Here is a 14,369-nt window from a genome sequence, read left to right as displayed (position 1 = left end):
CTAAGTACCGGGAGAAGCTCTTAAGCTTAGCCCATGATCATCCCAGTGGCCATGCTGGTGTGAACAGAACCAAGGACCGGTTGGGGAAGTCCTTCCACTGGGAAGGGATGGGCAAGGATGTTGCCAAGTATGTCCGGTCTTGTGAGGTATGCCAAAGAGTGGGTAAGCCTCAAGACCAGGTCAAGGCCCCTCTCCAGCCACTCCCCATAATTGAGGTCCCATTTCAGCGAGTAGCTGTGGATATTCTGGGCCCTTTCCCGAAAAAGACGCCCAGAGGAAAGCAGTATGTACTGACTTTAGTGGACTTTGCTACCCGATGGCCAGAAGCAGTAGCTCTAGGCAACACCAGGGCTAACACTGTGTGCCTGGCCCTAACAGACATCTTTGCCAGGGTAGGTTGGCCCTCCGACATCCTTACAGATTCAGGGTCTTATTTCCTGGCAGGGACCATGGAAAAACTGTGGGAAACTCATGGGGTGAATCACTTGGTTGCCACCCCGTACCACCATCAAACCAATGGCCTGGTGGAAAGGTTCAATGGAACTTTGGGGGCCATGATACGAAAATTCATCAACGAATTCTCCAATAATTGGGACCTAGTGTTGCAGCAGTTGCTGTTTGCCTACAGGGCTGTACCACATCCCAGTTTAGGGTTTTCACCATTTGAACTTGTGTATGGTCACGAGGTTAAGGGGCCATTACAGTTGGTGAAGCAGCAATGGGAGGGGTTTACGCCTTCTCCAGGAACTAACATTCTGGACTTTGTAAGCAACCTACAAAGCACCCTCCGACACTCTTTAGCCCTTGCTAGAGAGAACCTAAAGGATGCTCAAGAAGAGCAAAAGGCCTGGTATGACAGACATGCCAGAGAACGTTCCTTCAAGGTAGGAGACCAGGTTATGGTCTTGAAGGCGCAACAGGCCCATAAGATGGAAGCATCATGGGAAGGGCCATTCACGGTCCAAGAGCGCCTGGGAGCTGTAAACTACCTCATAGCATTTCCCAATTCCTCACTAAAGCCTAAAGTGTACCATGTTAATTCTCTCAAGCCTTTCTATTCCAGAGATTTACAGGTTTGTCAGTTTACAGTCCAAGGAGATGATGCTGAGTGGCCTGACGGTGTCTACTACGACGGGAAAAAAGACGGTGGCGTGGAAGAGGTGAACCTCTCAACCACCCTGGAACGTCTGCAGCGGCAACAAATCAAGGAGCTGTGCACTAGCTTCGCCGCATTGTTCTCAGCCACCCCAGGACGGACTGAACGGGCATACCACTCCATTGATACAGGTAATGCTCACCCAATCAGAACCCCACCCTACCGGGTGTCTCCTCATGCCCAAGCTGCTATAGAACGGGAGATCCAGAACATGCTACAGATGGGTATAATCCGCCCATCTACCAGTGCATGGGCATCTCCAGTGGTTCTGGTACCCAAACCAGATGGGGAAATACGCTTTTGCGTGGACTACCGTAAGCTAAATGCTGTAACTCGTCCGGACAACTATCCAATGCCACGTACTGATGAGCTATTGGAAAAGTTGGGACGTGCCCAGTTCATCTCTACAATAGACTTAACCAAGGGGTACTGGCAAGTACCGCTAGATGAACCTGCCAAGGAGAGGTCAGCATTCGTCACCCATGCGGGGGTGTATGAATTCAATGTCCTTCCTTTCGGCCTTCGAAATGCACCCGCCACCTTCCAGAGGCTGGTAGATGGTCTACTAGCTGGACTGGGAGAATTTGCAGTTGCCTACCTCGATGATGTGGCCATTTTTTCAGACTCCTGGCCCGAACACCTACTCCACCTGGAAAAGGTCTTTGAGCGCATCAGGCAGGCAGGACTAACTGTTAAGGCCAAAAAGTGTCAAATAGGCCAAAACAGAGTGACTTACCTGGGGCACCAGGTGGGTCGAGGAACCATAAACCCCCTACAGGCCAAGGTGGATGCTATCCAAAAGTGGCCTGTCCCACGGTCCAAAAAGCAAGTCCAATCCTTCTTAGGCTTGGCCGGATACTACAGGCGATTTGTACCACACTACAGCCAAATCGCTGCCCCACTGACCGACCTGACCAAAAAGACCCAGCCAAATGCAGTTAAGTGGACTGATGAGTGTCAAAAAGCCTTTACCCAGCTTAAGGCAACGCTCATGTCTGACCCTGTGCTCAGGGCCCCGGACTTTGACAAGCCATTCCTAGTAACCACGAATGCATCTGAGCGTGGTATAGGAGCAGTGCTCATGCAGGAAGCAACAGATCACAACTTCCATCCTGTCGTGTTTCTCAGCAAGAAACTGTCTGAGAGGGAAAGTCACTGGTCAGTCAGTGAAAAGGAATGCTATGCCATTGTGTACGCCCTGGAAAAGCTACGCCCATATGTTTGGGGACGGCGGTTCCAACTACAAACTGACCATGCTGCACTAAAGTGGCTTCATACTGCCAAGGGGAACAACAAGAAACTTCTTCTTTGGAGTTTAGCTCTCCAAGATTTTGATTTTGAAATTCAACACATCACAGGAGCTTCTAACAAAGTTGCTGATGCACTCTCCCGTGAGAGTTTCCCAGAATCCAGTAGTTAAAAAGTGTTCTTAAAATGTAAAAGTCTGTTAGTTATATACTTAGTAGTATATGTAAAGGTGCATGTGTTGTATTAATCTGTTTATTTTCAAGTTCTAGAAGGAAATTGCCGCCAGTGAGCTTCCCCACTGTCTGCAATTTGGGGGGCGTGTCATAAACAGATAGCTAAGGGTTAATGTCTCTTTCACCTGAAACACCTGACCAGAGAACCAATCAGGAAACTGGATTTTTTCAACTTTGGGTGGAGGGAATTGTGTCTCTGAGTCTTTTGTCTGCCTGCCTGCTTCCTCTGAGCTTTGGAGAAGTAGTTCTATTTTCTAGTCTTCTGTTTCTAAGTGTAAGGACAAAGAGATCAGATAGTAAGTTCTATGGTTTCTTTTCTTTGGTATTTGCATGAATATAAGTGCTGGAGTGCTTTGATTTGTATTCTTTTTGAATAAGGCTGTTTATTCAATATTCTTTTAAGCAATTGACCCTGTGTTGTATCATCTTAATACAGAGAGAACATTTGTATTTTTTCTTTCTTTTTTATATAAAGCTTTCTTTTAAGACCTGTTGGAGTTTTTCTTTACTTCAGGGAAATTAAGTCTGTACTCACCAGGGAATTGGTGGGAGGAAAAAATCAAGGGGAGAGCTGTGTGTTGGATTGCTAGCCTGATTTTGCATTTCCTCTGGGTGAAGAGGAAAGGGCTTTTGTTCCAGGATTGGGAACGGAGAGGGGGAATCACTCTGCGTAGTTTCACAGAGCTTGTGTCTGTGTATCTCTCCAGGAGCACCTGGAGGGGGGAAGGGAATCAGGATTATTTCCCTTTGTTGTGAGACTCAAGGGATTTGGGTCTTGGGGTCCCCAGGGAAGGTTTTTCAGGGGGACCAGAGTGCCCCAAAACACTCTAATTTTTTGGGTGGTGGCAGCAGGTACCAGGTCCAAGCTGGTAACTAAGCTTGGAGGTTTTCATGCTAACCCCCATATTTTGGACGCTAAGGTCCAAATCTGGGACTAAGGTTATAACAGGGAGGGACACAGAATGCCCTGTTACTCTCTGGGGGCCCCTTCTGGCTGATTTAAGGAGCCGCATTGAAGGGCTGCAGAGGGACGGATCCCTGGACTCGAAGTCCACCCCTTGCTTCTGCGAGGGTTGCCAACTTTCTAATGGCATAAAACCAAACACCCTTCCCCGCCCCTTCCCCAAGGCCTTGTCCCATCACCTGCCCCTTCTCTGAGGCCCCACCCCTGCTCACTCCATCCCTCCTCCCTCCATCGCTTGCTCTCCCTCATCCTCGCTCACTTTCACTGGGCTGGGACAGGGGGTTGGGGTGCAGGGGTTGGGGTGAGGACTCTGGCTGGGGGTGCAGGATCTGGCGTGGGGCCAGGGATGAGGGGTTTGGGGTTCAGGAGGGGTCTCTGGGCTGGGGCAGGAGGTTGGGGTTTGGGGAGATGTGAGGGCTCTGGCTGGGGCCTCTGGAGTGGGGTCAGGGATGAGGGGTTTGGGGTTCAGGAGGGGGCTCAGGGCTGGGGCAGGAGGTTGGGGTGTTGGGAGCTGCAGGATGTGGGCTCCGGCAGGGGGCTGAGGTGCAAGAGGGGACTCCAGGCTGGGACAGGATTTGGGGAGCATGGTCCCAGTGGCGCTTACCATGGCTCCCAGGAAGTGGCAGCCAGGTCCCTGCAGCCCCATGGGCGGACAGGGAGGATCCATGCGCTGACCTCATGCCCGCAGGCACCACCTTCGCAGCTCCCATTGGTCACAGTTCCTGGCCAGTGTGAGCCGTGGAGCTGGCACCAGGGGCAGGGGCAGCATGTGGAGTCTCTCTGGCCATCCATGTGCCTAGAGGCAGTGGGAGCCACTCAGACCTAGGCCAGGCAAGGAGCCTGCCTTGGCCCTGGGCCCCCACTGAGCTGCCGATCGGACTCTTAACGGCTGAACAGCACCACCAGGGTCCCTTTTCAACCGAGTGTTCCAGTAAAAACCAGATGCCTGGCAACCCTAGTCCTGCTCTTCCCTGCGAAATCCTGGGCCAGTGCTGCGAACAGCACAGGTGTCTATCATGCCACTTGGTCCTGTGGTGGCATCTCTATGTTGTTTCTATCATGGACAGCGCTTGTGGCCTGCTCCTGGCCCCACAGCATTCTAGACAATCTCCCCTCACCCCAGATGCTGGGGGAGCAGGTCTTGCCCCCATGGCTTGCCCCCTCACCTGCCTCTCCTCTTACCATGCTGGAGACTTCAGGGAGGGCAAAGAGCTGCCGCAGGCCGAGGTCCGTATCACACAGGCGCCCCAGCGTGAAGGCAGCGTTCATGCTGCAGCCTGGAATCCCAATAGGAAGAGACTCATCAGGGGCCAGATGCCTCTCATGCGGCACCCAGGATCGCGCGGGGGGCGGGACGGGGACGACAGGAAGGAAAGACAGAGAGGATGTGAAGGATGGGGGCTGGACAGTTCTGATCTGCATGGTTGGGGGTCCCTTACAGGTTGCCTGGTGGAGAACTGGCTGCTTATGCCACTGGTGATGGGGGTGTGGCCATTTTTCAGGCTGTAGAAGCCTGCAGAGCTGTGCTGCTGACTCACCCTGGCAGCCAGAGCAGGTCAGTCTCATTAACTCTACAAACACCAGGAAGAAGCTTGGTCTGAGGTTCTCTGTTTGTTAGTACAGTCCTTCCTAGAGAGTTGATATACTTAAGAATAGAGGCAAACTCCAGGGAGGGGGCTGAAGTTTAGGACAATCCCCTATTGTGTGTGTGTCATGTTTAGGAAAAGGGCTTGGGGACCCTGCTCATTCACTAGGAAAATCATCCTAAAAGCTCATTTGTATGGTTAAAATTCATACCCTGATCAAAACTGCACTATCCCACTGAGCCAGCTGACTGCAGCTTTGTCTCTCTGGAGGGGCATACTTCTCCATTTTCTACCACGTTAGACCTCCCAGCCTCAAGACTCATATCACAATCACCAGCCCTCCAGCCAAAGCCCAGGATGGAGAATGACAAAAGGCAACATATTCAACATGCAGATGAGAAAATGTTTTTCAACAACACATCGTAAAATGGCCCAGTGGAACTGGCTGCTGCAGGATATTACTGCACCAGAGAGTCCCATGAGGGTCAGACACTTATAGGACTAAGGACGGAGTCTTCAGCAACATTAGCTAGGACAAAATCAACTGGGACTCGCAACCCTCATGCTTCAGGACACAAGCTGAATGTCAGGCAGGGTCAGGAAGGGATTTTCCTTCCCTGATGCAGTACATCTTAGAAAGCTGGGGGGCGTGTCCCGCGGCCTATACACCCCATGCTGGTTCAGCGGTCAAAAGGTATTGGAGCAACTGCCTGACAGAGCTGATTGGCTGCCCCATGGCCACTATGAGGATCAAAGGGTTGCAGGGCGAGTGCAGAGAGACGAGTGCTCCAGCAGGGGTGGTGAGAAGCTGCCAGACAAACCCATGCTCCAAAGAGGCCAGACAAGAGGCTGGGGAAGCCCACAGAGGAGGAGAGGTGGGAGCTAGCTCCGGGAGCAGCAAGGGGGTGAGCAGGATGGGTCTGGCTATTCCAAACGCAGGCTCTGAGCGGGAACTCAGTGGAGTGGCTGGACCTGGGTTCCCCTATCTACTCCAGCCAGGGGCTTTTGGAGAAGATCTTAAACCTAGGTGACCTTGGGCTGATTAGCCCTGCGAGAGCCAAGGAACTTCTGACTCCCTGCCATCCTGAAGGGGACAGAGACTACTGAGGACCTGACCAAGTCATAGCAAGGACTTGCCAAACACCAAATCAGGGATGGTGACAGTAACAAAGCCAGGCTGGTGTAGCGCCCCCTCTCACCACAAGGGGGTGCTAACAGACAAAGGCCCCCATATTACAGGGGGTTGTTGTTGTAGTAGGGGGATTTTACCACTTCCCCCTTCATCATGGACAAAACACCGCTGTCGGGGCAGGGCAACCGACCAGGGCAGCTCCCGAAGATACTTCCTAGGCTCTGGAATTCCCACCCAGGTCTCAGTCAGGTGCAGGGTGGACCCGCTGCTCCTCCAGCCCCAGCCACTTCTCACTCCTCCTCTTCAAAATCCCTGGACCCAGGATGGGGAAATGTTGCCATGGGGCAACTGCTTTCTGCTTCTGCATGGGCAGGGACCAACCCCTGCAGAGAGGGGTGCACCGGAGCCTGGAATGAGCAGCTCAGACTTCTGGTTTGTGGCTGTCTTGGGGGGTTTTGAGGAGGTGGAGCCTTTAAAACCTATTCTGAAAAACTGTATCTCAGCCAGGCAGATCCCCAAGACAGACAGACCCTCAGATAGTTCTATGGAGAGATGGTGATAGAGAGAACGAGAGATCTCTTCCTCATCTGTAGATTGTCCTATTTCCTTCCCCTGCTTTGGCCCAGCTGTACAATCTGTTATGTTCTCACTGATCCTTTCACCACCCCCTTCCTGGTCCCCCGTGAGGCCTCCCTATCTCCACCCCAGGCACAGAGCCCTTGCTCATCCCAACCCACCTGCTTCCTCCGCCTTCAGGGAAGCGATCAGCTGTCTCAGGAGGTGCTGGGAGTGGGGGTGGCCCAGCAGTTTCACGCAGCCCTCCTGGGAGCCGGCGATTCGGGCCAGCACCAGGGCAGCATTGCTTGCCGTGCCTTCGTCAGTCGAGCCTAGCAGCGCCATGAGCTTCTCGACAATCTCATCAGCTTTCGGGGCTTGGAGCAGCCACTGCCGGCTGGGACCTGTTTCTGCCTTGGGGAGAAAATGGGAATCAGGGGAATACCTGCTAGCCACAAATGGAAGGTTGGGGTGTGTGCACTCAGGAGGGGGAGAGGTTATCTGGGACACAACCTCCCTTTTCCCCCTGCAGCTGTCATAGCCTAGTGGATCTAGCACTAGCCTAGGCTTTAGGTGGGTGACCTGGGTTCTAGTCCCAACTCTGCTGCAAACTGTGACCTAGGGCAGCTCTGTGCCTCAGTTTCCCCTCATGTACAACAGAGGAGAATGATCTTGACCTCCTGTGTAAAATGCTGCACTTCTCATCTGTAGATCTCAAAGTGCAAGAGCTAGGAATGGTGAAAGCAGGAGGGAAGTGAATCCTGTGCATAGGGTAACCAGATGTCCTGATTTTTATAGGGACAGCCCTGATTTTGGGGTCTTTTTCTAATATAGGCTCCTATTACCCCCCATCCCCTGTCCTGATTTTTCACATTTGCTGTCTGGTCACCCTACCTGTGCACCAGGCTGTACGACTGCCCCTCAGGGCTCTCCCTTTCTGAGTGCTGGGGTGCTGCCCCTGCTCTGTCTGAGGTCACAAGCTCACCACACTCTGGAGCTCAGGCTGCTCTACGAGCCAGGGGTGGGATTGCAAAACCCAGCCTTGTGCCTTGCAGGCTGGTGCAGCCCATGCCCCAGAGGGAGCTGGCAGAGGCTGGCACAGGTGACGCCTTAGCCAGGCCAGTGGCTCTGGAAGGAGGGGCTGCCTGTGCTGAGCTCAACCAGCTGAATCCCTGAATGGGCTTGGCAGGGGATTGCGAATGGACAGGAGCCTCATGCAATAGGACCCTCCAAGGAGAGATTCCTCCTACACAAACCTTGGAGCCATCTGGGATGCCAGCTCCATGCCAGCCTACTGCCTAGGGCAAGAGCATTCCTTACCAGGGAGCCCAGGGTACCTGCCGCGTTCATCACAGCCTCTGGGTCGTCCCAGGTCAGCATGGCGCTCAGGCTATCCAGGAGCCCCTCGGAGCCCGAGCCTGCCAGTGCCACCAGGCGTGCTGCCCCATTCTCATTCTCGGCGATGGTGCCCAGGATGTAGGCAACGTTGCTGCACAGCCTGGTCCAGGAGAGAGCCAGTCAGGTCTTGGGGTTGTTTCATGTCCCACCCCCGCCTGGCAGAGAGCCAGAGGTGCTGCTAGCCCAGAGCAGAGTGCTGGCATTGAGACCCTTGCACCAACGGCTCCTTGTGCAACCGTGCAAGGGCTGGGGACACCCTGGCCTGTCGTTGCAAGATGCACCCTGCCCCAAGCGCAGTGATTCACATTTGCAGGTTTGGGTTTTATTTGATCTTCTTGTAGGCTTTGTAGCAAATTGGCCTAATATTTTAGGAATGTGGGTGCATGTTATACTGCGTTCAACTCAGCCCCACTGGAGCCCTGCACTGCCAGCCGGCACTGGAGGCATTAGGCCCCAGCAGCGCCCTCTAACTACAGTTCCCAACATCCTCGAAGTGGTAAATCCGGGGTATTGGTGCATTTCTCAGCTGGGCCTTGGGGTGAGGCAGAAGCCATAGCGACACCATGGCACCAGGTTCCTAGGGAGGGCAGGGGTGAGGCGGGAACTGGAGTGCAACTGAGCATTGCAGCTCGAAATCAGGGCGGAGGAGAGAGAAGGGCAGTTAGGGCCTCATCCTGCAGGGTCCCCTGGGCGGTGCTGAGCCTCTGCAATTCCCATTCACTTCGGCTGGAGTGGGGCGTTGGCAGGACACGCTGAGTGACCGGCTGATGCTGGTTGCTGTGGTGTAGGGCAGGGAAACCCAGCCTGGAGTGTGGCTCAGGGCTGAGTGCCTGGCTTCCCCGCGCTGAGTTACAGCCGTTACCATGGCGTGCTCCTGAACTTTGCACCTTCTGCAGCAGGCTGATGGGTTCCTGAAACTACAGGAAAGAGGTGCCAGGGCTCCAGCAAGAACAATACCGTTCCTAGCCCGAAGTGGCATCCTCCACACAGCCTGCCCTCGCATGCCCCATACAGACGAGCTCTCGCCTTGCATGCGAGCGTAGAATTGCCTGCCTTACGAAATGCCACTGACAGCAGTGGTGCCAGGGCAGTGTGCCTCCATGAAAAGAGGTGCCAGGCCCTGCACCTGACTGAGACCTGGGAAGCTTGTTACCCTCACGCAGTGACTCTTAGCCGGGAAGGCAGGAGGGGGACAAGAAGCCCATTAGAACCGTATACCCATCCCCTGAAGGATCCCAGCTGGCAGGAGTCTGCAGATTGTATAAGCTATAGGACAGCCCATCCAAACAGGCTGGAGGAAGGAGACAGGCAGTGACCCAGGACAGGGAAGGAGGAAGAGCAATGAATGAGTCTTCTACCTGTGAAGTTTCAGTACCTGGTACCATTTCTGGCCCCTCCTGGGGAGGCAGGGACAGCTTACTTAGACTGGCCGCTCTGTGGGGCAGAGCCTGTGTTCTATCTGTGTACAGCGTCTAGCACCGTGGGGTCCTGATCCATGAGTGGGGGTCCTACTGCTACCGCAATACCAACACTGTACATAAGTAATAGTAAGCACTGGAGACCATGAGAAAGACCCTCGCCTGGGAGAGTGGGGCACCTTCTTAGGGGGCAGGGTCTGTGGAGGTTTGGTGTAAATTCTTACCAGGTGCCTACTGTGCACTCCTGCAGTATGGCAGTGCCCCAATGCAGTGGGTGCCCTGCTCTGCAGGGACAGCCACCTCTAGGCACCCACCCGGGCAGGGTCTGTGGGCTTGTCTGCACTACGGGACTACAACAGCACAGCTCCCAGAGACCTAGCTGCGTCGATGCCGGAGATCAAGTCGGCATAGCGACAGTGCCCAGGAGTGAGTGACAAGCCGGTATTGTGCAGTGCGATGGACTGGCCCGTTGGGGAGGACAGCCCCCTTCCACTGGAAAGACACACAGGAGCCGGACTCCTTGTTTGTTACGCCCCAGCAGCACGCTCAGAGCAGGGATGGGGAGGACGCTGCTCAGGGATCAATAATGCCCAGAATCGCACGGGGATTTTAGCCTCAAAACACTTTGATTTTTTGCATGACTAAAACCCACACGGGGCCAAGTTGAGCCCTATTGCAAGCAGGCGTAACCCACACTGTCTTCAGGGGAGCTGCCCCTGCTTACGCCAGGGCTGCACTGGAGCCAGCGATGGGTTAGAAAGTAGCTGTTTTGTCGTTGCCTAAGCCACCTGGTACATGGGCCCCCTAGCTGGGATGCTGCCCCACGTGGTACCTGGGTGCGCTGCGAGCACCCAATGGGATACAGCCCCGCTGCACTCCAGCTCCCACAGGCTGCTGGAGGGGCAGGCACTGAGGTCAGAGGTCATTAGCCTCTGTGCCAGCCTGGTGCCCAGCGTTCCCATACCTCCAGCCTGGAGTCACCATTCTTCCTGTCCTGCGGCTGGCCTGGCCTCCGCTGAAATGGCTGGCAGCAGCCTCCAGTAAGGTTAAGGCCCCTAGGTTTAATGCCATTACCCAACTGTCAGTGATCAGCCATGGGGAGAGGGAGCTGTGAGCATTTCCAGCCCGGCTGGGAAGAACAGAGCAGCCCCAAAGCCCAGGGAGAATCCAGCTAGTGCAGAGCCAGGCGGGGAGGGTGCCAGGCACTGAGGGTGCCAGCCGGCAGATGCAGTAGCTGTGCCAAACAACTGAGCAGCAGGGCTCAAGGGAGATGAGGGTTCGGCAGCTGTCTGGGGCTTTGCCATAACAACTGCACAGACACTGAAAAACAGGTCAGGCTGTGGCTCTGAGAGGCCCAGCCCCCACCAGCTGGCTGGGGTCTGATCCCCTCTCGGGTTGAATGGCAGCGTCACAGCCTGGAGCAGAGCCTGCCAAGCTCCGAGCCTGTTTGCCTTCCTTTGCAGCTGTGCACCGGGTGTAACAGCCTAAACGGGTCTGTACGCTGCCCTCCCAATGGGAGCCATTTATCTTCCCAGGGCCTGTTAAGGGGGGTTGGTCATAACTCTGCAAGAGCAAACAGCAGAGTGGGAGGCGCCCATTGTGCAGTCTCTGTGGGACACAGGGTCTGGGGATTAGAGCGCAGGAGCGTGGGGCCCACATCCTAGGCTTCGGGGGGAAACCTTCCCTTGGTTCCTATGGGCTTTGGCTGGGGTGCTCAAGGCTTAGACTTGACTTTGCTCAGTGAACAGGGCGGCTGCTCAATGTCCTGTTTAACCACTAATCCCCCCTCCCCCCATGTCTTTCACGGCACATCCTCTATCCCGCCCAGTGCAAGTACCAACAGGCTCTCCACACACTGGCGGGTAAGTGGATTTACTCTAGATTTACACTCCAGTAACTACATATATGTCTATGGAGAGTCAGTCCCCTGCCTTATTTACTATGGACCCCAAGCTGCCGGTAAGGATGGTTAGTGTTTTCTTCTTACAGCCCCAGCTCCTGGAGTCATGTGAGTAGGTGAGACTGGCAACTGTCATGTGGGGAAAAGTCTCTTAGTGGTTGCAGAGAGGAGCTGGAAAATTTCGCAAACCCCAGCAGGCCAATAAACAGAGTCCAACTGTATTATCTTTAAAGTCCCCTGGATTTAAAGCAATCTCATAAGCTGAATGAGGCAAAAAGCCTGTCAAAAATGGTATAGGCCCATCTGGTTAAAGACTGAACTGGAATGTAGACACAGTAAGGGCAGAGTTAAGGTCACCAGGACAAACTGATCTTCGGCATTTCCTGATGTTTTAGCACTTCACTCTGCCCTTTTAACATCCCTTTATGGACTTTTTGTGGGTGGAATGTTCCTGTTTTATTTTTTAAAGCAAAATGATAAAACAGTGAATTCCCATCACATGCTGGAGAGAATCATAGAACCATAGGTTCAGAAGGGACCGCAAGGGTCAGCTAATCTAAACCCCACAGATCCGAAGACCACTGTATCCTGCATCAGGTGGTCCCTCGGTCAGGGCATCTGAACTGCCCTGCCTCAGTCAATGCATCTATTGAGGGACCACATGGAATGAGGCAGGGTGGATCTGGCTGTGCTAGGCTAGGAGGGTCCAGTCTGGGTCCATCTCTCGTTAGAAGCAGCTGCCATAGAAGTGAACGGTGTGTGCGAGCAGGGGAGTCACAGAAAAGCACACCATGTCACACGGGTATCCCCACGACGCCGTACATGGGGAATAGTCCCACACTTACTCACTCACCTCACTTTGGGAGCAGCCAGGAGTCTACAAAGAGCCCCCAGATACTCTTCGCACTCAGCGTCTCCCAAGAGAACCTCCAGCATGCCTTCCTTGTCCTTGTGCAGCTCAGCCACTAGGCCCTGCACGGCCTGCAGCACCTGCTGCGGGTCTGGGGAAAGCAGCGGGGGAAAGGAGCTGCACATTTCAGCAGCGTCCTCAGCAGGAACAAGATCAGGAGCAAACTTCCCAAGAAGCCAGGATCTATGGGAGCCACCAGAGATGTCGAGTCAGGCAGCTGCAAAGCTTCATCCAGGCAGGTGGCTGGAAAGACAGAACTGCTACCAGGAACTCCAGTGATCTTCCTCCTTGGAAAAGACATGGGAGCAAACACAACCTGGACAGTGGTCACTTCCAGCTCCTTTCTTCTGCATTTCTTCCAGATCTGTCTCCAGTTCATTGACGTTTCATTATCCCATCCTGGCTGCAGCTGGGTGCCCACATAAGTGCTGCCTGGGTCTCAGATTACCAGTGTAGCTAGATGATTGCATTAGGGCGTGTAGATATACATACCATGAAGGGAGCAAAACCCGCACCCAGGAACTCACTGCAGTCTTCAAAGGAAAAGATAAAGATGCCCTGGCACCTCCAGTTGGGTAGGAAACATCAAGCCGAGGTTCAGCAATCCCAGACCCATTTGCCCCCAGGTCTGTTCTTTCCCCTGCCCCTTCTCCCAGCTGTTTCTCTCTGTAGCACTAGGTGGATTAGGAAGCAGCAGTCACAGAGTCACAGCCAGGAAAGAGAAAGTGCAAACCCAGGAGTTTGCATCCTGTTAAGTTTTTCCTAGTGCCTTGCCTGTTCCTTTCTCCTTTCAGCCTGGCTCCCTGCAGCCAATGCCCCAGGGCCAGTGTGTGTACACATCTCAGGACTGCCAGCATTCTGGGGCAGAGGGACCTTTCAAATCACAGAAGATTGATGTCCCATGCCGCCAATCAAAGGGAAGCCCTGTCCCGGGAGGGAAGGCCCTTAGCTACTCCAGTTAGTTACCATAGTTGTCAGTTGCTTTGTTGTCATGCCATATTTAAAGGGGAACACCCCTGTAACAATAGGCACAAAAACACTGTAAAGCAGCTCTCGCCTGCTGATGGAAATATACATTAAGGAAATAATGTACAGAAGGGAATCCAATATTTCCTGCTATAAAAGCCAACATTCCCACTGAAAGCAGGAAAGAATTTTCCATCACTGACAAAGAGACAGCGAACAAAGGCCCCAATCCTGCAGTCAGAACCACACGTCCCATGCAGGGTCAGGGTGTAAATGATTTTGTCCCATGGGCCTGCTGTCAGATGCATCTGTTACCCCGTGCAGGTGATTTAGTGCTTGCTAGGGAGAAGGGAGAAGACAGAGAACAGCAGGCGGCTTCTCTTCTGAATGAGAATCTCTCATTCAGAACTAGTGATCCTGGTTTATTTTGTTTCTGAAGGGGTAGGGGGGTGAATGGGATTGTGTGACCCTTCTCTGCACCAGCAGGGAAGAGATGAAATCTCCACGTGTGAAATGGATGCCCTGCACCTTTGGTTGGCATGTGCACCGAGCATGTAACAGGTGACTGGTGGTGTGTTTCTTTTTGCAGGAGGCAGGCAGGAGAGAATCAGGACAGGAGCTCTCTGTAACTGAACAAGGAGTGTCCTTCCTTGTGTTACTAATAATGCAAGCCACTGGTCAGTGCCTGGTGTGTCCCTTCTGGGCCCAGTCCCCCCAGCATGAGGCTGGCCAGCTCCAGCACCCAGCCCCTTGCTTCAAGCTGTGAAGGGCCCCCCGTTTGCTCTGCAGGCCCTGGTCCGACAGTCGCTCCGGAGAGGGATCAGACAAGGGAGAAGGTCCAACACCCAAATCCTTTCCACGCCCTGCGGCCTGGCTCAGTCCACCGCGCTCTGCGCCCTGGCT

The 14,369-nt window shown here is 53.9% G+C and overlaps 1 protein-coding gene across 5 annotated transcripts in view; it reads right to left on the bottom strand.

Moving 5' to 3' along the window:
• Positions 1 to 14,262, bottom strand: part of LOC115636211 — a 31,805-nt gene extending 17,543 nt beyond the window's left edge. For 3 of the 5 annotated variants that reach the window (XR_003996856.1, XM_030536020.1, XM_030536021.1), the window contains exons 1-4: positions 12,444 to 14,262; positions 8,195 to 8,372; positions 7,057 to 7,288; positions 4,784 to 4,878 (exon numbers count right to left, since the gene is read on the bottom strand). Coding sequence is in view for 2 of the 5 variants with exons in the window: in XM_030536020.1 (XP_030391880.1) it covers positions 4,784 to 4,878; positions 7,057 to 7,288; positions 8,195 to 8,372; positions 12,444 to 12,625 (687 nt within the window). In the remaining 3 variants the exon portion in view is untranslated. Of the gene's footprint in view, positions 1 to 4,783; positions 4,879 to 7,056; positions 7,289 to 8,194; positions 8,373 to 12,443 lie in introns of those variants that run through there. The other 2 variants (XR_003996857.1, XR_003996858.1) reach the window with 2 other exon arrangements.
• Positions 14,263 to 14,369: the final 107 nt, after the last annotated feature.

This window comes from Gopherus evgoodei, chromosome 16, assembly GCF_007399415.2.
Source record: "Gopherus evgoodei ecotype Sinaloan lineage chromosome 16, rGopEvg1_v1.p, whole genome shotgun sequence".
Taxonomy (NCBI): Eukaryota; Metazoa; Chordata; order Testudines; family Testudinidae; genus Gopherus; species Gopherus evgoodei.
This window is presented reverse-complemented; position numbering and strand designations above follow the sequence as displayed.